At 33.3% G+C, this 22,743-nt stretch overlaps 1 protein-coding gene across 1 annotated transcript; it reads left to right on the forward strand.

The window, feature by feature from the left end:
• Positions 1 to 14,679: 14,679 nt before the first annotated feature.
• LOC143228357 (uncharacterized) lies at positions 14,680 to 22,736 on the forward strand. Its single transcript, XM_076459626.1, has 5 exons — positions 14,680 to 15,247; positions 16,123 to 18,751; positions 19,037 to 19,238; positions 19,958 to 20,035; positions 22,551 to 22,736. The coding sequence occupies exons 1-5, from the start codon at positions 14,680 to 14,682 to the stop codon at positions 22,734 to 22,736; spliced, it is 3,663 nt and encodes a 1,220-aa protein (XP_076315741.1).
• The last annotated feature ends 7 nt before the right edge of the window (positions 22,737 to 22,743 follow it).

A 22,743-nucleotide genomic window follows, 5' to 3' on the forward strand; every position in this document is an offset into this window, starting at 1 on the left:
ATTCGCTTGCAGCTTTCTTATATTTCTATCAATCTAAGTGAGATTTTACATAAAGATACCTTGCGAAATCATCTTCCGATTAAAACACAGTTTTACGATTTATATCTCTCCTTAGATATTAAAGGTGCTGAAGGTATACAAAAAAGGGCAAAATTAAGGATTTTGACCTACTATTTCTTTACGAGTAGACCAATCTAAATGAAACTTTGCAAGATATATCTTATAATAACGCTCACAGACTGAAGCAGACAGATATGAGAAATGCTCTTCTTACGGTTTTACAGGGGCTAGAAGTAAAATTTTCAAAGTTAAATATTTGTATGTTTCAAGTAATCAAGATGAGACTTTGAAAATTATATCTCGCGACAGCTTCTGTAGGCTAAAATAGACAGACCTGGGACATTTTTTTATTTTACTCAGACAAAAGGTAAAAATATTTGTAATGTATGTATTAATGATGGAAAAAGGAATACATTTTGCAGAGTATGTGCAATTACTTGCGAAGCTAATCCAAGTGTTTTAGCCCAGGACCATGCCAGTTATGTAAGATGACTATTATTCTACGTTAAGGACATGCATTTTTTATCACAGAAACATCCAGTTCTCCACCAAAAGATTTGGTCTCGACGTTGTGTAACACACAAGCTAAAAATGTTACTTCTGGGTTTTGATTCTGGTTCAGGACATGATTAGGTAGATTTCTTAAAAGATATTGTGGTGCGGTAGATGTGACAGAAAATGTAATAGCACTTAGGTAATAAATAATAGTTGGACCTAGGCCCAGCATGGCCAGGGGTTAAGTCGCTCGACTCATAATCTTAGGGTCGTGAGTTCGAATCCCTGTCGCACCAAACATGCTAGCCTTTTTAGCGGTGGTGGCGTTATAATGTTGCAGCCAATCCCACTATTCGTTGTTAAAAGAGTACCCCAAGATTTGATGGTGGGTGGTGATGACCAGCTGCCTTCCCTCTAGTCTTACACTGCTATATTAGGGACACCTAGCACAGATAGTCCTCGGGTAGCTTTGCGCGAAATTCAAAAACAAACAAACAGTAGTTGGACCATAAATATCTCAGATGAACCAAGAGTTTGAGAGCACCATAGTTAACAAATAATCCATAAAACACAATGAACAAATATTAAGTTTCCAGGTGTCTTATATAAAGAAGATTGACTCTAGTCACTGCCTCTGAGTATGTAGGAAACCCTTTCACTGAGTATAGTAATGGTTTTCTTACTTTGCACACAAAGGATATCATGTATGCTGATGTAATGCAGTCAGTTAAGTATGTATAAGAGATGGGACAGGAAAAAATGACCACTTTGTGAGGAAAAGAACTGTCAGGAGATCCAAACCATTGCAGAAGGACGACTTGTTACTGTTCGCTAGAAAGAAAGCTTATTCTAAGCAAAAAACCACAGATTTCGACATTGAAGGACATTTGTGTCTTGTTTTCGTGAGTCTTGGGATGGTAGTCTGGAGGAGTTATTTAAACAAAAGCCTAAGCCCAATATGAGTGAAATACAAGCTAACACAAAATTAGATTTTATAGTACGTCTAGAAGGTCTCACAAATATTCAAGATAGCGTCCCACCTGTTGATGCAACTGTACTGGATTGTGCTGTAGTAATTTTAGTAATTTCTAGGCAATTCAAAGATATTCCATAATTATATTGGCAATGCTTTTATACCATACACCATGCAACAGCTCCTGCCAGTGGACTAGTTGAACATTGTGATAGATGTTCTCTCTGTGCATGAAAACAAAACAGAAGAATTCCAACTTTTGGCAGAACAAGTGCATTGATTATTGGAGATGAAATTTAGTACCATTGTACCATTTGGGAAGAAATACTAAACTTAACGATTAGAGAAGGCAAAACCTAATAAAGCCATGAGGCAGATGCAATACAATGTGAAAATTATGAATCGTATTTGGAACAGCAGACAAATATTCTTTTCATTGCAGTTTTCAACGTACACTTAATTCCTGATATTGAAAAAAGTATGGTGAACGCACAAAAAATACAACGAAGTTAGCCATATATAATTCAATGATCCTACTAATGTTCCTTGATTTCACAGGATGTGACGTGGTCTCAATTGTGTTGAGAGAAGCAAGAATACAGCGTGGGACACACGAAGTGTTATTCCCAAAATCACAGATGGTTTTATTACATTGGTTGCAACCACACTATTTCCAATGATACTGAAATGCTCATATAAAACTGTTATTTTTTGGTATACCTGTACAAGTGAGTTTTGTAAATTCAATAAGACTAGGCAACAGCTATTTTCCGTAAGATCATTAACCTTGAAGAATATGCCATCAATATAAGCAATTTGGACACACCATTTCATGCATTCAGCCTATCAGGCCGGACACACACAAATACAGATATATATATATCGGTATTGCAGAAGGATTCTGAGATACACAGTTCTACAGAGTATAAATGGGAGGAAAAAGGTGGAACTGGATAGAAACCACTGGACACAAATATTTGCTAATTCCAGACTATACACAATGATCTTACTGTAAGAGTAAGAAAATATGAGACCAGTGTAAATGCTGCAAAGCCAATTTTAAGTGTAGTACTCTGTAGCTTGCAGAAAAATGCTAGTAGGAGTAGTTACGTGAAGAAATATGACCAAGTATTTATTGCTTTTGTTACCTCTATATTGCAAACAAACAGATTAAGGGTAACAGAAGACATAGCTTAATATTTTTGTGAGTAGTTTAGTAATGCCAGTGCTGCACACATCTTCTGTTTCGTGTTAGAATCATTGTGCTGTTTTGTTCAGTAAGCACACAGAAATTTAGATATTACTTTGCCCAGTTCTATCACTGAGAATTTGATGGTAGGTATATGAGGTACTTATATAGTGAAAATATGAGGTCTTTTAGAAATGTGCAGTCATCATAACTACTTATTATCGTTAAATTATTTTAATACTGTGGTTATTCAGTTTGGTTTAAGTTTTATTTAGTTGTTGTTAAGCAGAAAGCTACACATTGGTCTATTTGTGCTCTGTACACCACGGGTATCGAAACCTAAGTAAAACATCATACTGCTGAGCTACTGGGGCACAAGTTTGGAATGAATATTACTTGGAATATGTTTATTACATAAACTTTGGTAATAGACACATATTTTGGTGAATAATGTAGACAGTTTGGTGGTAGTTCCATATTAGAGAATGTTTAGAGTATATTAATGAATATGCATGCCACATATCATGGTTTTAACTAAGAGTGCAACAATTTACACATACATATATGATTTAAGTGCAACAAAAGACTTCTTGGCCCATCCCATCCACTAAACTCAAATATCTCGCTAATATGAAGCTCTGTTGTAGTATAGAAACCAGCAGATTAACCAACATCATTTGTTGCTACTGGAGCTACAATGAAGCCGTGTGGGATATAAATCAAAACAAAGTTTTTAATTTCAAAATATATTATATATCAGCAACCGATTACCCGTGGAGTAGTGCATTACATCCACGTCACACGCTGATCTAATGTGTGACGTATTAATGACATCATATCTACACCCTGAGCTTGAAGACAAATAAAGTTCTCCGTGACGGGAAACGAAGGCGAAACGGGAATATCGCGTAATAAAATAGTTTGTTTTTTTCCAGTATCATACATATAAGCGAGATTTCTGTTATAGTATGACGTGTAACATATTCATGACGCCATATCTGCAGCAAGAAAATGGAGAAGAATATAGTTCTTCGTGACAGGAAACGGAGGCGAAACGGGAAAATCGTGCTCTCAAGATATTAAAAAATACCATTTCAATATGACGCCTACCAAACATGATAGGGAACGTAGTGTATTAGGAAAGGTGAACTGTATTTTTGCAAGAGCAAATTGTGGCTGAGCCATTACGAGAACTAGAACCTCGTTTAGATTCTATTAATTAATATCATTTATGTCCATATTCGTGGATTACTGTATCATGACAATTAAATGCATAGTCTCTGTAAATAATATCAGGATAACAATAGTTGTTACAGGATTTATGAATGGTGGCTGCAGTGAAGTATCATATATTGTATATTATAGATAGTAATCTTTGTCAAAGTCTGGTTTTAGAATCAGCTGCTTCACAGGTTCTAGCCATTGACATTATTTAGCCAATACATTGAGTAGAATAGGTAATTCAAGTTTGATAGGTCCAACAACATGTGTTACAAAATTATATTGCATCCTCAGAGTTGTTGAAGGCACGTTAGTTTATGTTGCTGACATTGATGCAGTAGTTCTCATCATTTCTACTCTTTCATCTTTCACTGACACTTGTGAAGTTTGGATTATGGTCAATATTGGAATTAGCTGTAATTGTAAGGAGATTCTTTTATGGATAAGTACTTCTGCCTCTAGTTTCTCCTGTGTTTGGATAGGTAACTTGTGCTAAGAATACCTGTAGAAGTATAAAACAAAACCAGCAAATGAAACTAGGTTTGTGTCTGAGAAACTCGAAGTGTTAATACATAAAGAAAATTCTGTTTTAGTTCTAAACCATATGCTATTAAAAGGTGGATGGGGGAAGGAAGGGTAAAGGGTTATTATACAAACAAGGTGACAGATATAGCACTATTCTGTACTAACAGATTGCTTATTCATTATCTGTTAATGGCGCGTGTATTTTGAACTATCTGAATCAAGCAATATTTGTATTTAAAATGGATAATTTAACTGCGTATATGTCATATTTTGGATTATTTAATCTAACACTTATTAGTTTTCCCTTCGATCAACAGATGGCAGCAAAGAGTGGCTTGTTTTGAATTTCGCGCAAAGCTACACGACGGCTATTTGCGCTAGGCGTCCCTAATGTAGCAGTGTAAGACTAGAGGGAAGGAAGGTAGCCATCATCACCCACCGCCAACTCTTGAGCTACTCTTTTACCAACGAATAGTGGGATTGATCGTAAAATTATAATGCCCCTACGGCTGAAAGGGCTTTGTTTGGTGGGACGGGTATTCAAACCCACGACCCTCAGATTACGAGTCGAACGCCTTTACCCACCTGGCCATGTCGGGCCAGACAGCAAAGAGTAACTTCTATATTCACAGATATATACGTCAATATATGTTTATAATGTGCGAATAGATTAAATAATTGCTAAGTTTTATATTTTTATTTTAAGTTAACGCTCTTTGTTAGATCATGCAGCTTACAACAAAGGCACATGAGGAGAATTGAAAATATTTGTGTGTAAGCGTGAAATATCTTTGCAAAATTATGTCATACATAAATATTTGAAGTCAAGAAATGACAAAATAAATTGAAATTAAAATTTGAACAAAAATATGAAAACTGAAGATCTATAGGAAAGAAAAGTGTTCATTTAAACCACATGTTTGTGGGGTTTCCAAATTGTACGTTGATATCCTTTCCAGTCCTCCTTTTTTAAAAAATATTTGTTGGGGCACTATAAGTTCCCAGAATTGAAAAGCCCTCAACTATATAGTTACTGATGATGAAATATTTGCCTTTTGGGGGTATTTTATTTTCCCACTTAAATATGGTTTAAATGTTCGCATACACAATCACCGAATCGGCGACCTGTTTGCTGAAGGTATAATTGCATTTTTGTGTGTATAAATTATGCAGCAGATGATATATTTAGCGGTACAAGAAAAAGACAGTCTTGTGTTTAAAGTTGTGTTTTTCCCTCATATGTGTGTTGCTGTTCGTATATGAACAAGTGTCACTCCAGCTTCGTTTACATGTGTGAGTTCCTGGAAGATTGTCTAGTTTTTGTTTAAGGTTACTATGCACCAGAATTTTTTAAAGTTTTTCTCATGTCTGTAAGAAGTAATAAGTGGGTCTTTGAAAAGATATTTAGTACAGTATCTTTGATCTTCTTCTTGGCCTGATGATATGCAAGCAAAAGTGGAATACGATCGGTGGATTATTTCTTGGGAGGATTGAATATTTGCTCCTGTGTATGTGGACGAGCTTTGATCCTCTCAGGGTAATGTCTTTTGTAAAATAATGTTTCATGATTTTAGATTTTTATTTATAATCATTACCTATCTTGCGTAGTCGTAGAAATTGCGACTATGTTACTAACTTTTTGTTACTATATGGGAGGAAAGATTCTAATTGTTTGTATATCTGTTAACGTGTTCCTTTGTAATTTATACTAGTGATCAGGTAGGTGTCTTGTACGTATATGTTAATATTGAGAAATGGGAGTTTTGTATTGGATATTTCTCGAGTAAATTATAAAGACGGGTAGAAAGAGGAAACAACAATGTAAAAACGTTTCTAGATTTGATTTCTGAATGGACGCAATCCTTAGTATATCGTCAATGTAGCGACAATACATGATGGGCATCAATCTGCTTTATTGATTAAACATACTCTTTTCGGTGTATCCAAAAAGAGGTTGGCAAAGATAGGGCCCAGTTTAGTCCCCATAGCGACACCGCAGATGTATCTGTAGTATTTACTATTAAATGTAATTGCACACTTGTGAGTACAAATTTGGCTAGACGTAGAATTGTGTGTGTTGGAGGGTCCAGTATAAGTGTTTGGTCTAAGAAATATTTTAGTGCAATTTAACCCTCACGCTGTGGGATAGATGTGTACAATGATTTCATATCCATAGTGTTCCTCGTTAAAGTAATTGTATGAGTGCTTTTATTATGTGTGTTTGTAAGTTCATGTCAAATGGTATTAAAACTTCTTTAAATAATATTTGTTCTGTAGGGCAACTATATGCGGATACGATAGGTATTCTCCTTTGTGGATTTTAGGGATAAGGTAAAAAGTTAGAGTTCTCGGTTCATTTACAATGAAAATTTTGGTTTCAGTGGGTAATTCATGAACATCGATCATTGAAATTATTTTGCTTTCATCGAAGTTCTTAAAATTAAATTGTGTACTAATTTCCAAATTTAAATTAGCTGTTCTTTAGATTGCATATCAGGGCAACTTCAAGGGTATTTATATCTTTAAAGGTTTGTTACAAGCACTTATACAAAATCTATCACTAAATATACAACCTTGATTTGTTTATAGAGATATAAAAGTACTGTGTGAAACCTTAATATGATTTATTATGTGCTGAGTACTATTGATGTGAGTTACAGTTCGGGGGTTCGACTTTCAAGGTAGTCAAAAAAGGCGTGGTTAAACAAGTGAATTAATTTTGAGATTACGAAATAGGCATTTTACTTTGTTTTATAATTTGGATTAAACTTCACGTTAAAATATTATGAAGTCATCTTTAAGGAGTTCTTTGAATCTATTAACGGGAGAATTATTATAATTTTTAAAAGTAATGTTCCTAGCTGAAGCTTATATGATAACATTTACGCTTAGCTGTGTGCTTTAAATTATTTTAAATAAGTAATAATGTTCAGAAATAAAAGAATTATTAGGTCTAATAAATAGAAATGTGATGTTCTAACCATGTAATTTATTCTAACATAATAAAACAACTTGAGTTATTTTAAGTATAATAACGGTAATATTTGTTAATTTTAACTGAGGATTTTGAACAATATGTTTTTATAAGATTAAAAGGCAGATTTTTGAGGTTCTTGTTGAATTAATCTCGATTTCATCGTATGTTATAAAGTTACCTGTTTGTTGTTCAGATGAATTTCACTACATTAAGGCTCTTTCATTTCACTTTTCGCGTTCTAGTTTATGTCAGCTAAATGTTACTTACAATTTTTAATAAAAAAATAGTATTTGATATCAAATTCGCACTAAAAAACTACAATAATCTAATTTTAGATTAGCTACAACACTAAGAAATAGCAGTTTTTGTTTGTAATGGAAAATACAAAGTCTGGCGAAGCAATTCATTGCGCTTAATAAATGGAATCTTTTAACAAAGGCACGAGAACTGTTTCGAATTTTCAGGCAGGATTCTTCTTCAGGAACACAAAAGCCCCATCAAAAGGAATAATTAAAAAACTTAGATTCCTTTGTATATCATATAGAACTACAGTCAATATTGGAATACAAGTTTGATGACATGGAAAGTTATATGTATGTATGTGTTTTCTTATCGGGCTATCTGCTGAGCCCACCGAGAGGAATCGAACCCCTGATTTTAGCGTCGTAAATCCGGAGACATACCGTTGTACTAGCGTGAAAAGTTATAACAATAAGAAAGAAACAAAAATAAACTACAGTAGTGGCATTAAAACAACGATTACGTTATTATTTAACTGATATGCACTGAGTGAATCTCTTGTGCAGATAAATTTTGCTTAATTATTTACATATAATAATAATACTTTATTTCCAGCATCAGTCCTTAACATACTATTTTACTATTTTCTCTTTGATGGTACATTATTTTTAATTTAATGACAACTTAATGAATGTGTACATAGAATATTATTTTTAAAGACCATTTTCTGTTCAATGTTAAATCATTTCCTCTTGTTACTTAACTTTAGAGTTTTTTGTTATTTAGTCTTTTTTTGTAATATTTATCGTTTATGTTGTATAGTGCAGAATCGGACTCTTTGTGAAAAAAGGTAAACCTGAAACATTGTGTGGATTATATAAATTTTGTTTTCTTGTTTGTTGTCACATAGATTGGGTTATTTGTGCTTTGGCTAACCACGGGTATTGAAATCCTATTTTTAGGGTTATAAGCCTACTGACTTACCGCTGAGCTACCTGGGAAGGAGGGAGATGATATAATAGTTTAAAATGACACATGCACTGTGCCCAGCCACTTTGTTATGTGCCATTTTATCTGGCACCCATGTTTTAATTTCATCTCGTGTTTCTTATTATATTTAATGCTTACTTAAATCTCGTTTTATTGCAGTTGTTTCATTTTTTTTTTCAATTATTCACTGTGGATTACATATAAAAGGTATGTTAGAATACAGCATTCATGTTTTGAGATCTAACTTTTTACTGCCACAAACTCTTTTTGTTCAATACCAAAAGTTAGAACTCGTTAGTTATGTTGGACTTATAACTTAATTTCAAACCTTAGACTTTTAAAAGCTTCTTGTTGCTTAACTCTTCTCCTTTGTTTTAGAACCTAATAAGCCTAATACTCCAGTTGCCTTTTAGAACTAAAATAAACGCAAATATTATACAGGGTGTTCGGAAAGTCACTGCGCAATTTTGTAATCATATTTTATTCAGTCTATTTCAAGCCAACAACTGATAGCGGTGTTTAGAAACAAAATAAGAAGGATCCAGGGGGTCACTTTCAACATTGTTTATAATTGTCATTCATATTTACCTTCTGTATTCTATATTGAAACATGTCTGTTAATAAATATGTAAGTGCACAGTGACTTTCCGAGCACCTTGTAGTTAGAAGTACCCAGTAATGATAACACAGGCCAGTGAATTTAAACTTTATAAAAGTTGTTTTGGTTTTAATCATGAATTTTCCATTATTCAGCTACGCATATTTCGAAAATAATATTTTTTTCTCTATCACATCGGAAAAAAAAGTCTTGTTACAGATAAAATTATTATTTCGCTTACCACAATTAATATTTTTTATTACTATGTTCGTTATGTTTGTGTTCTAGAAAAGCCGATAAGACTTTCACATCATAATTGGTCTAGAGAAATCTATAGCCAGTAGTTGTCAACATTTTAAAAATAATAAAGTGTGACACAATTTAACTCAAAATTGTTCACTTAGGTAAAAGTACATATGACGTTTTGTGAAAAATCTGTACTTGATGGTTTCGGTTTGTTTGTCTTGAATTTCGCGCAAAGCTTAACGAGGATTATCTGCGCTTGCCGTCCCTAATGTAGCAGTGTAAGACTACAAGGAAGTCAACGCTTGAGCTGTTCTTTTACCAACGACTAGTGGGATTAACCGTCACATTATAACGCCTCCATGGTTGGAAGGGCGAGCATGTTTGGTGTGAAGGAGATTCGGATTACGAGTCGAGTTCCTTATCCACCTGGCCATACTGGAAGTGTAGGTGATGGAAAAAAATGTATATTATTTTCGGATTAAGCGTGCAGGAATTACTGTAGAACATGTAAAACTTTCAAGATCATAAGCTCATCAGGCCTGTGTGTAATATACTAAAAATGGTTGTGCATATCTGTACCAGGCCTGGCATGGCCAGATGATTAAGGCGCTCGACTCGTAATCTGAAGGTCGCAGGTTCCGAATCTTCATCACACCAAACATGCTCGCCCTTTCAGCCTTGGGGGCGTTATAAGTAACAGTCACTCCCACAATTCGTCGGTAAAAGAGTAGCCCAAGAGTCGGAGGTGGGTGATGACAATTAGCTGCCTTCCCTCTAGTCTTACACTGCTAAATTAGGGACGGCTAGCGCAGATAGTCCTGGTGTAGCTTTGCGCGAAATTAAAAAACATACAAAGAAACAAAATGATAATTTAAAAAAAACATGCACGTGTGTGTGTGCATTGTATTTTCTCAATTGACAATATTTGCCTAAATATCAACATAAATTAGTAAAACATAAATATAAAGTAGAATATAATATTAGTGGTTAAAACAAGTGCTCACTTCTAAACTGTAGCTGAAATTTGTGCGTGAAGTTTAGGCTACTTAAATCTTTAAAAATGACATTACATCTAGGTGTATATACACTTAGTATTTTATGTGAATAACATTCTCATTGAAAGGGCAGGAAGTAAAAGTAATAGAAAATGAAGTATCTGACAGAAATGAAATTCATCTCACTTCTCCGGAAGCACATAGATTCAGAACTTGTTGGCACACGGACCGGACCACTCTCAGACAACTTCTACTATATGAACTCTTTTAATCAATTTTCAGAATTTTCTTTTGTTTCAAGATGTTTACCATATGATACATTAACCATGGAATTTAATAATTCCAAACAAACAGCAAATTAAACATTTCACATAGTCTTTCACACTGATTCTTAACCTGCTCTCTGTCTTAAACTCTCATCTGTCACTTTACCCTGTCAGCTAAAACCTATTATATATTTATACTGTAAGACCTACGTAATCTTTTACTTGTTGCTCAACTATCGGGTGTTTTTATGATATTTTAATATTCAATTTACATATGGGTTATACAACTTGATCTTTGTTTTAGTTTTCAATTTGTTTTGATTCATAAGTTACTAAGCTGTTTGTTTCTATGATGAAATTTGGTTGAATCAACGGTAGCTCCTGGTTGTGGAAACACAAGAGTAGAAGAAGACGTTTCTAAAATCTTCAGGTCCAATCTCTCAACGAAGTTTGTTTCTAATCTTGATAATAATTTTAGTGTCATGTTGTTTTTGGCATATTTAGTTATCTTTACTACCTACCGACTGAAAGTGCTCAACATCTTATTTGGTATTGTCTCATATTTAAACGTTGCAATCTTCTTGTTTTCATATATTGTTATTATATTGGCCCCAGGTCTTAGTACACACTCTTACACTTCTTGCTTTAATTCTTAACTGATCTGTTAGTTCTTGGAGATTATACAGGCAGTTTGCAAGAAGAATCAAGCCTTTTGCAAAGTTAACTCCAAAAAATATCTTCTTCACATTTTATGACTTTCTTTTGACTATATCCACGGAGTTTGAGAAGCCCAATTTACCATTAGAAGACACAGAAGAAAAAAAAGGGCCAATTCAATTCTGAAACTGTTTTGATTTTACACATTCGGTCTTGATACATCATAATAATTATCAAACACATTATCAATTATGCTTATTATATTGTCAAAAATACCATAAAATAAAGTAATTAAAAAGACCTGAAGAGAGCTGATATAGTTAATCCAGCTTAATAAGTTTTCATGCTACAGCTCTTTCAAATGCTTTTATGGGAATGAAATTGAGCAGATTTTCTGGGTAATTAGAAAACTGTTAAACCCTTCCAGTTGAGATGATCACTTAAGTTGCCTTTATCTGAGAGTTGGATTATGGCCGATGTGGTTTTTCCTTAATTGTAATTCTCCTTTCCCATTCACTTGATATCTTGTTCTTTGATCAGACAGATTAGTAGATATTTGTTTCCATTTTATGCCCTGTTTACCACTAGCTTTGATTAAGTTGGTGTTATGTCATCTTCACTTGATTTTAATTCTTTAACAGTTTTCTGTACTTCATCAAATTTTACATTTTCTTTATTGATTGTTATCCTATTTGGGAAGGTGTTAAACACAGCCATACAGAGTTATCAGGCTTATTCAACACTTTCTGGAAATACTCCTACAATCACTTTCTGTTCTTTAGCAGTTCTTAGGTGTTATCTAATTTATTTCTGACATTTTTTGCACTTGTTTTTGTTTTCCATTTAACTTTGTGGTTATGCTATAAAGAGTTTTTAAGGCACCTCCACCTCATATTCTGCTTTCGTAATATTGTTTCAAGTCCATTTATTTTTATTAGATCTGACACTGCTTATCACTTCCTTAAATTTTATGCTGTACTTCAACCATATTATACTTCTTCCAGGGTTTTGCTTCGTCTATCATGGTGTTAATCTTTAGTCAGTCTCATGTTCACATATTTTAAAAGTATGAAAATGTTCTTCTGATTTTTCTACAAATTCATTAGCACTATTGATCCTTTAATGTTTCGGTGTTACAGTTTTCTCCTTTGGAGTTCCCTTGCTTTCTTTAGTTTGATATTGATGTTTTCAATCAGTAGATAGTGGTCAGTGTTAATGTCAGCACTACATGCACTCTTGAGATATTTTTAGGAACCTCTCCACCGCTTTTTAATAATAACAAGTGATAACATGATTACTGGTTTTTCTACCCAGTGACCACTAGGTGAGTTTGTTCACGTTATGGTGTTCAAGTAAAGATCATCCTGTGATCAATCCATGACTTCCACTGAGCTCAAGCATTCCCTTTTGTCATTTCATTACATACTCCAATACCACTTGTCTCCATGACACGCTCTCAAGTTCCTATCACTTTCAATATCTTACAATTATGGCATTGAAATGTTCATTTACAATAAACTTATTTTTTGGATATTTTCTCATCCATTTTTTCCCCAAATTGGTGGTTAGATTCGTATTTTTCTTCTTATACATCATTTGTTGGGGCATAGCATTAAATAATTATTATTTTGGTATGCGTGGCTGGTAATTTAATGTTTGCAATGTGTAAATTTAACGGCTTTCAGCATATAAATGATGATGGAACATTTTTGCTAACATATATGCTTACTACATATCTGTGATTGTTGTTTTCTCTGACTGAAAGGAAAGTTTTGTTTCTTTAATAATAATTTTTCCTTTAGTATCCCAATAATTTCACTAGTGACTACTTATTAATCCAAAATGCCAGTAAGCTGTTGTGCATTAAGTGATTAGTACAAGGTCTTTATGCTCAAAAGTAATTCTAGTTTTATTTTTGGCAGTAAGACAATCACGCATCACGTTACAGCTTCTTACTTCTTACATCCTAGCTTTTCATTTGGTTTGTGTTGTTAACTTGCCATCTGGAATTAATGTTTTGCTGAGTTATTTATGTTTTGAAGGATGTTTTTGTCTGCGCAAGGCTGAAAATCCTTTACGCATTTTATTCTATTTGGGAATTGCTGTTGCAAATCTGCAACGAAGTGGATGAAGATGTAATTTTCGGTATGTTTAATCTACGAATTGAAACACGTTTTCCATACGACCATTGAATATTTTATTTACATACCGTGGTAAGTGCACCACATTTAGCTGTATTGAAAGTAATAGAGTTTTGAGGTTAAGTGAAATTTCTGACAATCATAGCAGAATGATAAATTAAAGGCTAAAAAGTGCTTTGTCTGTATTTAAAAAATAATTAGAAGCTTGTAAACTTTTACTACAGGGAAAGACGGTATAAAATCAAAACTAATAACTGGGAAAATGTGAGTGGAAATTTCTGTGTGACAGTAGATTGTGAAAAATGAGAAATAAATATGAGATGTTATTTTGTGTGGCAGTTACTTGTTGAAACTAACTTTCGTCGATTTTTTTCTTTATTCATTTTTCAAAGTTTTTAACAAGAGTTTTAATGCTAAAAATTGGCAAATCTCGGTAAAAATGGCTTCTACTGTACTTCACGTAACTATTTTTTATCATAATAATTTTATATCTGTGTTTCAACGTCTGTTTTTTAAAAATATAAACCATCCTCTGGTAGAACAGCGGCAAGTAAGTTTACGAACTTACAACGCCAAAATACGAGGTTTTGTTCCTCGTGGTGGACACTGCAGATAGCTTAGTGTGGCTTTGCTCTAGCACAAACAAAACAATGTAGCTCACTTATTTTATAATTATCTAATTTTACACCCCAATAAAAATTTACTGCGAACCATTTTTAGATTTAAAATAAAGTAGCTTTAACTTATCAATCAGTATCTACCGAGTTCTCAAGTGGTTATTCTACTAAAAGCAAGATGTAAAAATTCGTAGTTGTAACTGTTCTTTCCTCTCTCTGGCTTCTAAGTTTCTAAGTCAAGTGGATTTTATTTTTATATATCTCATACCTGCTCGGGCCAATAGTATAAATCGTTGTTATGTTATTAGTGATTCCAAAACAAACTAATTTACTTCATATTAGTTTCAATAGTTATTTGATATTTTACATTTAAATAAGAGGATTTTTTTCAATACAAATAACATCTTTCAATGTACTTCAAAATTATTTAAATGTCATTATGATTTCACCAGACATTTTCATAAAGTCTTTTTTTTATGTTAAGTGTAGATGATTCATCCTATTGCTAATTATTCTCGATCTAAAGTTTTGCCATCGAGAGATACAACTAGAACTGGATCATACGCTGGGAAACACTGCCGTTTACCAGTGTCTCGCTCCAAAGCATTCTGTGATCCTGTTCATGGGATTTATTGGCCATCAACAGTGTTTTCACAATGGCAACACGCACCAGCAGGTTCACGTACTCATTTATTGCGACCAAACGTACCTTCTTGGCTACAACCACAATTGTTTCGCCACGTTAATGGAACAGTATGTCCGTTACATCAAGTACTTCGATCAGAAACATCTCGATTTCCCACCAAACACCAGGAATCTTTTCGACTAGTGGAACTAAATGGTACTTTTAACTGCGAAGCCATTGAAGAGTGGTTAATAAATAACTCCAAATCTTCATATCCTGAACCATTAGAAAAAAGAAAAACAAAATCTTTGATTGCAAAATCAGAGGATAGTAATTCGACATTAGACTTCGTTTCTCGTTCACAACAAGACAATTCAGAAATACCTTTGATCACAAAAGCTCATGCAAGCGTCTTAGCAGGAAGAGCTAATGGTGAGATATTTTTCTGGCGATCACCAATTATTCCCAATTTAATAAAAACATTAAATTCATTGTTTTGTTCGTTTGAACTAAATGTTTCATAAATACCATACGTGATTGATCTTCAGTCTGAATATTAAATTATGTTTACGATATTTTGGAAACAAAAAATGATATAATGAGGATTTAGTAGGGTATAATAATGTAACCGATTATTAAAAGTTGTATATTTTTTTAGACACGAGGTTTGACCTAGAAATATTTGCGGTAAAATCTCTGCTAATTGTCGATTTTTTAAATTTTTACTCAGAAAATACTAAAGCTTGCATAATATTTGCATTCTTTTTTTACCTTCGTGTTTGTTTTGAATTTCGCGCAAAGCTCCACGAGGTCTATCTGCATTAGCCGTCCCTGATTCAGCACTGTAAGGCTAGAGGGAAAGCAGCTTGTCATCACCACCCACCGTTAATTCATGGGGTATTCTTCTACTTACGAATAGTGGGATTAACCATTGCATTACAACGCCCACAAGGTTGAAAATGGGCGCATCTGTGGTTCGAACTCGCGACCCAACTACTACGACTCTATCATCCTAACCATCTAGCCATGCCGGGCCGAAATTATTTCTTCGTACTTCATAAGATAATTTTAGGATTTGCTACCTTTTGTTTTTCTTACACTTGTTTTTTCATATAGATATACTAGATACTCATTAACTCATCTCATTTGGGATAAAATAAGATATACAGGAAGGAATAAAGGTATTCTTGTTGTCTGTATCTAGTTCAGTAAGAAACTATAACATTTTACATAGGAATGTTAATACGAGTCACAAAGACAAGTAAAATAGTATAATTAATGTTGTTTTGTTTTCCATTTTCATTAAGATGTCGGTAAAAGAAGTGTAGAGACGGAAGTAAAAAAACAATTTAGTATGGAACAGCAAAAAAAATTGAGTAATGTTGACAACCATAAACTACTCCATCTATACTGCATCAATACAGTAGAAGAGGATAAAAGAGAACAGAACTCTAATGTTAACGAGCACTGTAATGCAAGTATAAAAAGTGACAAACTGAATGATAAAAGTACTGTTATTTTTGGAACTATAGCAAGGGATGGTAATGAAGATAATTCTAGTTTTGTGAATAAAAATGGAGAAGATCGTGATAAACAACTCTTGGTTGGAGTTCACGATCAGAATGTTGTTAATTTTAAAAATGATGAAGAAAAGGTTCATGAGGAGCAAAATCTGACTCCCGTTCATGAACAGACAGATATTTCTTTGGATTTTAAAAGACTAACTCAACCAAATTGGATTGATGGTTATTCGCACGATGCTGATAACTCCCAAAACATTGAAGGAATGGTTGATATAGTAATAAATGAATTTGATCTTAAAGAACCGAGCAACATAAGCTTTGAAGATAGCAAAGAAAAAGCTAGTGATGACCGGAAACTGACTGATACTCAAGAGCACGTTGCTGTCATTACCGAATATGTTGAAGGTAAAACTAAAGAAAAGCCGACTGATATATCTATTTCCCATAATTCATTCGGAGAAAATGTTTGTGACATTGAAGATAAGAAGGAAGTAGACACACAAGAATTTGTTGACATTGATGTTGCTTCGATTAAAGAGAAAATATCTGAACCAGAAGAGGTGACAATCAAGTATAATTTGACCAGTAGTGAAGATTATACAGAAATGACTTTTTCCAATCGAAATTCATTTGTGGAACAGGAAATTGAAGATTATAAACACAACACTGCCAACTCTGTGTCATCGAATTCTTTAGTAATTAGCTCAGCTTATTTTAATACGAAAGAAAATTACAGTTCACATTCAAAGAATGGTCATTATGATTATTTCAGCCAAAAATGTTCAACAGCCACTAACTATGTACTGCTTCATGAAAATGAAGAAAGCAGCGTGGTGAATATGCAAAACTTAAAGCTTGACGATTTCGCATTAACAGACACTGACTGTAGTTTTAATTGTAAAGTTGAAAGACACAACTGTACTGTAGGAAAAGTTTCCCAGAAATCCTCTCTTGATTACAGTTTAATTACTGACACATCAATTAATACTATACCTTCTTGCAAACGAGGTTTTAAAGAAAAAAAACTCAGAAAGACTACTTCGTTTACTATTCTCAGCTCTCCTACAATGCAACTGCAGTTAAAACCAGAGACTTGTGCCGAAATAATCGAAGCACTGAACATGAGCGTCAAATTTCATCCGGATTCTTTTAGCGATTCATCCAAAGGAAGTTTGAGAAGCTCATTTAAATGCTCATCTAACCGAAAATCGGAGGAAGGTACATACAATAAACATAAAAATTCAAGTTTAATTCATGAAAATATTAGTAAAGGACATTCTGAAGACACTAAAGCTTTTGATGATTCTAAAGACCCAAATCGTTCCGGTTTAGCAGGAAAACACATTTCAAGACTTAATATTTCAACAATAAACTCAAAATCAAAGCAAATTCTGACGACATCATCTTATGATACTCAAGAAAGATGCAGAATAAATGAAGCGGAAGAGAAAAATATAAACATGAAAAATATGATCAGAAGAGAAACTTTATTTGAAAACACCAGTATTTCAGATACGAATTCAGAAAGTAGAAATCAGGATATTTCGCTTTTAAAGTTAGAAATTAAGAAAACGCATACTAATTTAGACAGTATACAGAGCTGCAAAGGAGACTGTATATCTTCTAATCCGGGACAAAACACACAAGAAGTAAAACAAGCATCGGCAAAGTTCAGTAAATCCTCTTTCAAACCACAGAAATGTACAGGCAACACTAATGACATAGACGTTCAGCTTTCATCAGATGAGGACTTCGTGGAAAGCAAACACGAATCTTCAATGTCTTTGTATACTAAATGGGGACAAGTACTTCAAGCATCTTGTGAAGGATTGGTTGAAGAATTAAAGCACCATCTGTCAGACAAAGAAGCTACTTGTATTCAGCGTTGTTTATCGGGCTTGAAACAACGTTGTGCTTTTACACCACCATTTTTGTTTCCATTTAGTTACAATCCTGCTTTGCGTTCTATCTTTCCTTTAATAATAAGCAGTCTAGAAGCGGTTACTACAGCAGCATACAACATGGCAACTTTGTATGACATTCTTCAAGGTGGGTACTTTCCAAACATTGATGCTGAAGCTAGATTAGCTAGAAAAAAGAATTGTCACAATATTACATTACAGCTTTTTGATGTGATGTCGAACACAAGTAAATATTGTGGAGAACTGGCGAAATCATTAAACTTGGGACGTGCATCCTGTTTAGTTAGTCCCTGTGATCCACAGCTTGAAAAATTAATAAGACAAAATTTACCAGAAGGAATCAAAACGGCAAGAAACCAGCACGTATTGGCAACTGTAGGTTCATCACCATTTTTAGGAAAGACCTGTTCAATCAATAGAAGTGACCTTTCTGCTTTACGAAATCCGTGGTTGCAAAATTCAGATATGGAACAGAGAGGAAAGTTTCCCAGGTATATATAATTACCTTCACTTTGTTATTTTGATTAACCAATAAAGATATTTAAATTGTACCAAAAGCGGATAATTAGAGTTTGTGTTACTAAGCCTAAACAGATTTAAATTTATAGAATTATATACAGTTGTTGTTTACTAAATTAATCTTTCTTAACTCTGTTTATCTATCTATCCATTCATCTTTGCGTCCGTTTGTTTATCTGTTTTTATTGCACTTGTAAGTGAAGTAACCTTACACATTTAATTTTAACCGTAACCTGACAATATAATTTTTAACCTAGTGGAGCACAATGGTATAAACCAAGAAAAAAATCTTCCAAACAAGAAGTCAAACCAAACTTTCAAAATGCCGATCAGAATAAAATAGCACCAGATATTCCTTTAAATATTCCCAAAAAAAAGATGACACAGAAAGTAGTCCAGAGTTATGATGAAAAGCTAAGTTCACATCTACCAAGCAGAGAAATTTTCACCCACACAGAGGTAATTATAAAACAAATACTGTTATCAAATATTCTAATTCATTTATACAAAATTGTTAAATTCGTAAAACAATAATAATGTATTATTAATATGTATATCGTGATTCTTGCCATTTTAGAGATGGACAAATATGACAATCACTAAAGCAGTCAACTGAAGTTACTTATAATTGTATTTTGTGCCTTATTACACTCAATGGGTTGTGAAAGTTTCGGTTAATATGCATTTGTTTTAATAACACTGTAGGTCATTAATATTTTTTCTTCTTGTTCGTTTAAAGATATGTATAATGAAATGAAGTATTATTTTACTGCATAAGAATTATTTAGTTGTAGATATGTAATCATTATATACAATGGAATCACGTTGTTTAATTTTTTAAACAAAATTTTCCTTGTGAATCATCAATATGAATCTTTTAGAGATGGTCGATAATGTTTAGCCTTAAGTTTTAAGTTGTTATTTTCTTAACGTAAATAGTTTGTTCTTTTTTGATTTATTAATAAAATTTTATTTTGAAAGTAATGAAGATGGGGCACATTTGTGGCGCAGGTGCTCTAAGGTAATAGTAAGGTAATGTTTGAAAAAAAATTATAAATTTTTGCAGAATGCGGTCGAAATGTATTCCATGTATTTTGGAAGTAACTGTTTTAAACTTTCTAAGGATTTTGGAGTTATTAACTTATATCTTTTGTGATTTTACTGTTTGTATTTTCAAGGATTGTTTGAGGATTTTGAACACTTTGTACAACATGAAAGAAAGCGAATTTCTTCGTCATCCTGTATCAGAAACTTTCGTAAGTTTTGTTAATGTTTGAAGAGAGTCAAGTGTTACAAGTTGTTTTAAACAAAGGTTCTTTCTATGTATAAAGCGGTAATATATGTATATGAACGTGTTTTCAACACTTCTTGGTGAAAGTATGAAAAACACAACGTGTCTAAAGTTGGCAGCAGTTACTGACCTTAAACTTAGTTCTTGTACCCATTTCACTATCTGAAAAACCTGTAAGAAATATCAGTGACCTCTGAGTGAATCCTAGTGTATTTATTTGTATTTATTTACTTATCTTGTATAACTTCGTTCAATTCGTATAAAAATAGACTTACCTCTAACAAGCAATACCTAGTGTTCTGAAAACGTTACAGATACCACTTTTTTATTCAGTACTTCATTATGTTAGAAACAAATTTGTGAAACATAGTTTAATAATCATTAATCATGCTTGAAATAGAAGATTGTATAGACTAAAAACCAGAGAAAAACTCACTTATTGCGGTTGACAGAATATTGCAGAAAACTTGCCATACTTAGTGTAGACTACAAAGAATAAGTCTAGCTGAAGGTTACGACAAAAATATTTCGGTAGAAATTTGTGAAAATAACATGCAGCACGTTGAAATATGTTCTATCATTGAGCTGGTGTTTTTGGATTATTTGGTAAAAGCAATATGAATTCTAATCCATGTAAGAGTAATTAATTAATTTACTTCTAAAATTAAGTTTTAATAAATACAGGCTACATTCACCGGTTGGTCTAATTTCAGTAGAAATTCCTAAACTATTGTATGCCTAATTCACAAATAAACTTACTTGTAGGATTTACTCACTAATCAAATAACAAATGTTCTAACTTACGGTTTATTTTAATAACTCCATCACTATATAACATATTAACTAACACTAAAACTCCTTAAGTTAATGAAATGCATAATATACTACTATTTCTACTTCTTAGAGGAGTACTTAACAAATTATGAGATTTCTAGATCTTCTGTCGTAATGATGTCATGAGGTACTCTCTCAATCAAACAAAATTAATTTAAAATATAAAAATATAGCTTACAACAATATAATGATAAAGTATATAGAGTATGTTAAGCACATATTCTTGAGCTTTGAAAATTAAGGTATGTGCAATGGGCATTCCTGCAGAATTAGGCACTAAATATATATCAAGGTACACTTTAGTATGAGTAATCCAAGTTCGTAATAGAGTCAAAGCTCAATTATACAAATATTAAGAGTAATTTCATTTCTGATAACAACAGACAGTTAAACTTAAATCTTAAATGCTAACATAAAATATAAAATGTCATTTTATGTTTAAACCTAAGAACAAGTGGTTTATTTTCGTCTTATTCATTTTAAATATGATCAACTTTCTGACAACAAATTACAATCTATACTTTCAAAAGCAATATTTTGAGTTTATAGCTTCTGCTAAAATATGTTTATTGCCCGAAAAGCAACTACTTATGAATATTTCTTTTGCCGTTTTTCCAGTTAGGAATGTCATTATCAAACCGAATTAATTTGGTATAAGTTCATATACTGTGCACCCGGCATGGCCAGGTGGTTAAGGCGCTCGACTCGCAATCTGAGGGTCGCGGGTTCGAAACTCAGTCACACCAAATGTGCTCGCTCTTTCAGCCATGGGGTGTTATAATGTTATGGTCAATCCCACTATTCGTTGGTAAAAGTGGAGTCCAACAGTTGGCGGTGGGTGGTGATGACTAACTGCTTTCCCTCTAGTCTTACATTGCAAAAGTAGGGACGGCTAGCACAGCTAACCTTTATGTAGCTTTGCGCGAAATTCAAAACCAAAAACAAACATAAACTATGTATGTCTGGTAATGATAGCACCGAAGAAAAATGCGGCAACAAAAATAGTAATAATGTAATGTAAGAAAAAATATGGCACAATAAAACTTATATTGGTGAGAATGATACTGATAAAAAATGCACCAGCAGCAGGGGCTGTTGGCGCTGCAGCCTCAGGCTTGAGCTGAATAAAGGCCCATTATGAGGTTTAGTTCTTTTACCTTAGGCTTTAGCCCCAATCATAATAGACCAGGTAGAAACACTGAGCCCTAAAGCCCTCTAATCTTTAATTCGCCTCTAAACAGCCAACTCATGGACTACTCTATTACCAATGAACAGTGAGATAGATTGATCCGTTACTTTATAACGCACCCACAGCTGAAAGGGCGAGCATGTTTTGTGGAACCCGAATTTGAACCTGCGAATCAAATGCCATAACTACCTGGCCATTCTGGGCCTTATATAACTTCTTGTTAAGAACTTATAATTCGAGCATTGAGCTTAAGAAATTATTTTCAGTTAAAAATATCAAATTTTTATTCCTTTTTAAAATTGTATTATTAGCTATGAATGAAGTTTTTTCCCCCTAAGTAACGTACCAACAAGTGTATAAATGTATCGTGAAATACTATATTATTTAATGTTCAAAGAAGCGTTTAAAAGTTTTTATGGCAGTTTTCTGTAAGTAAAATATTATAAATTTCTTTTAGTATCTTGATTACTATAAAGTGGCAAAACACCCTATGTGCATGGACTTGATCGCTTACAAGCTACGACAGAGAATTTATAAGAAGTTGGAAGAATTTATGGAAGATTTCCGTCACATATTCAGCAGTGTTTATCTTTATAATGCGGCAAGTGTTTTTTGCTTGAAAATAATACGTATTTATGTTTAATGGAAAT

This window comes from Tachypleus tridentatus, chromosome 10, assembly GCF_004210375.1.
Source record: "Tachypleus tridentatus isolate NWPU-2018 chromosome 10, ASM421037v1, whole genome shotgun sequence".
NCBI classification, from domain to species: domain Eukaryota; kingdom Metazoa; phylum Arthropoda; class Merostomata; order Xiphosura; family Limulidae; genus Tachypleus; species Tachypleus tridentatus.

What these genes read in the sequence shown, in the direction of transcription:
- LOC143228357 (XM_076459626.1), top strand. Translation starts at nt 14,680, where the DNA reads ATGATTCATCCTATTGCTAATTATTCTCGATCTAAAGTTTTGCCATCG. An exon ending in CAGAGAGGAAAGTTTCCCAG is followed by an intron (nt 18,752 to 19,036) that starts GTATATATAATT and finishes TTTTTAACCTAG; the next exon opens with TGGAGCACAATGGTATAAAC. An exon ending in AAATTTTCACCCACACAGAG is followed by an intron (nt 19,239 to 19,957) that starts GTAATTATAAAA and finishes TGTATTTTCAAG; the next exon opens with GATTGTTTGAGGATTTTGAA.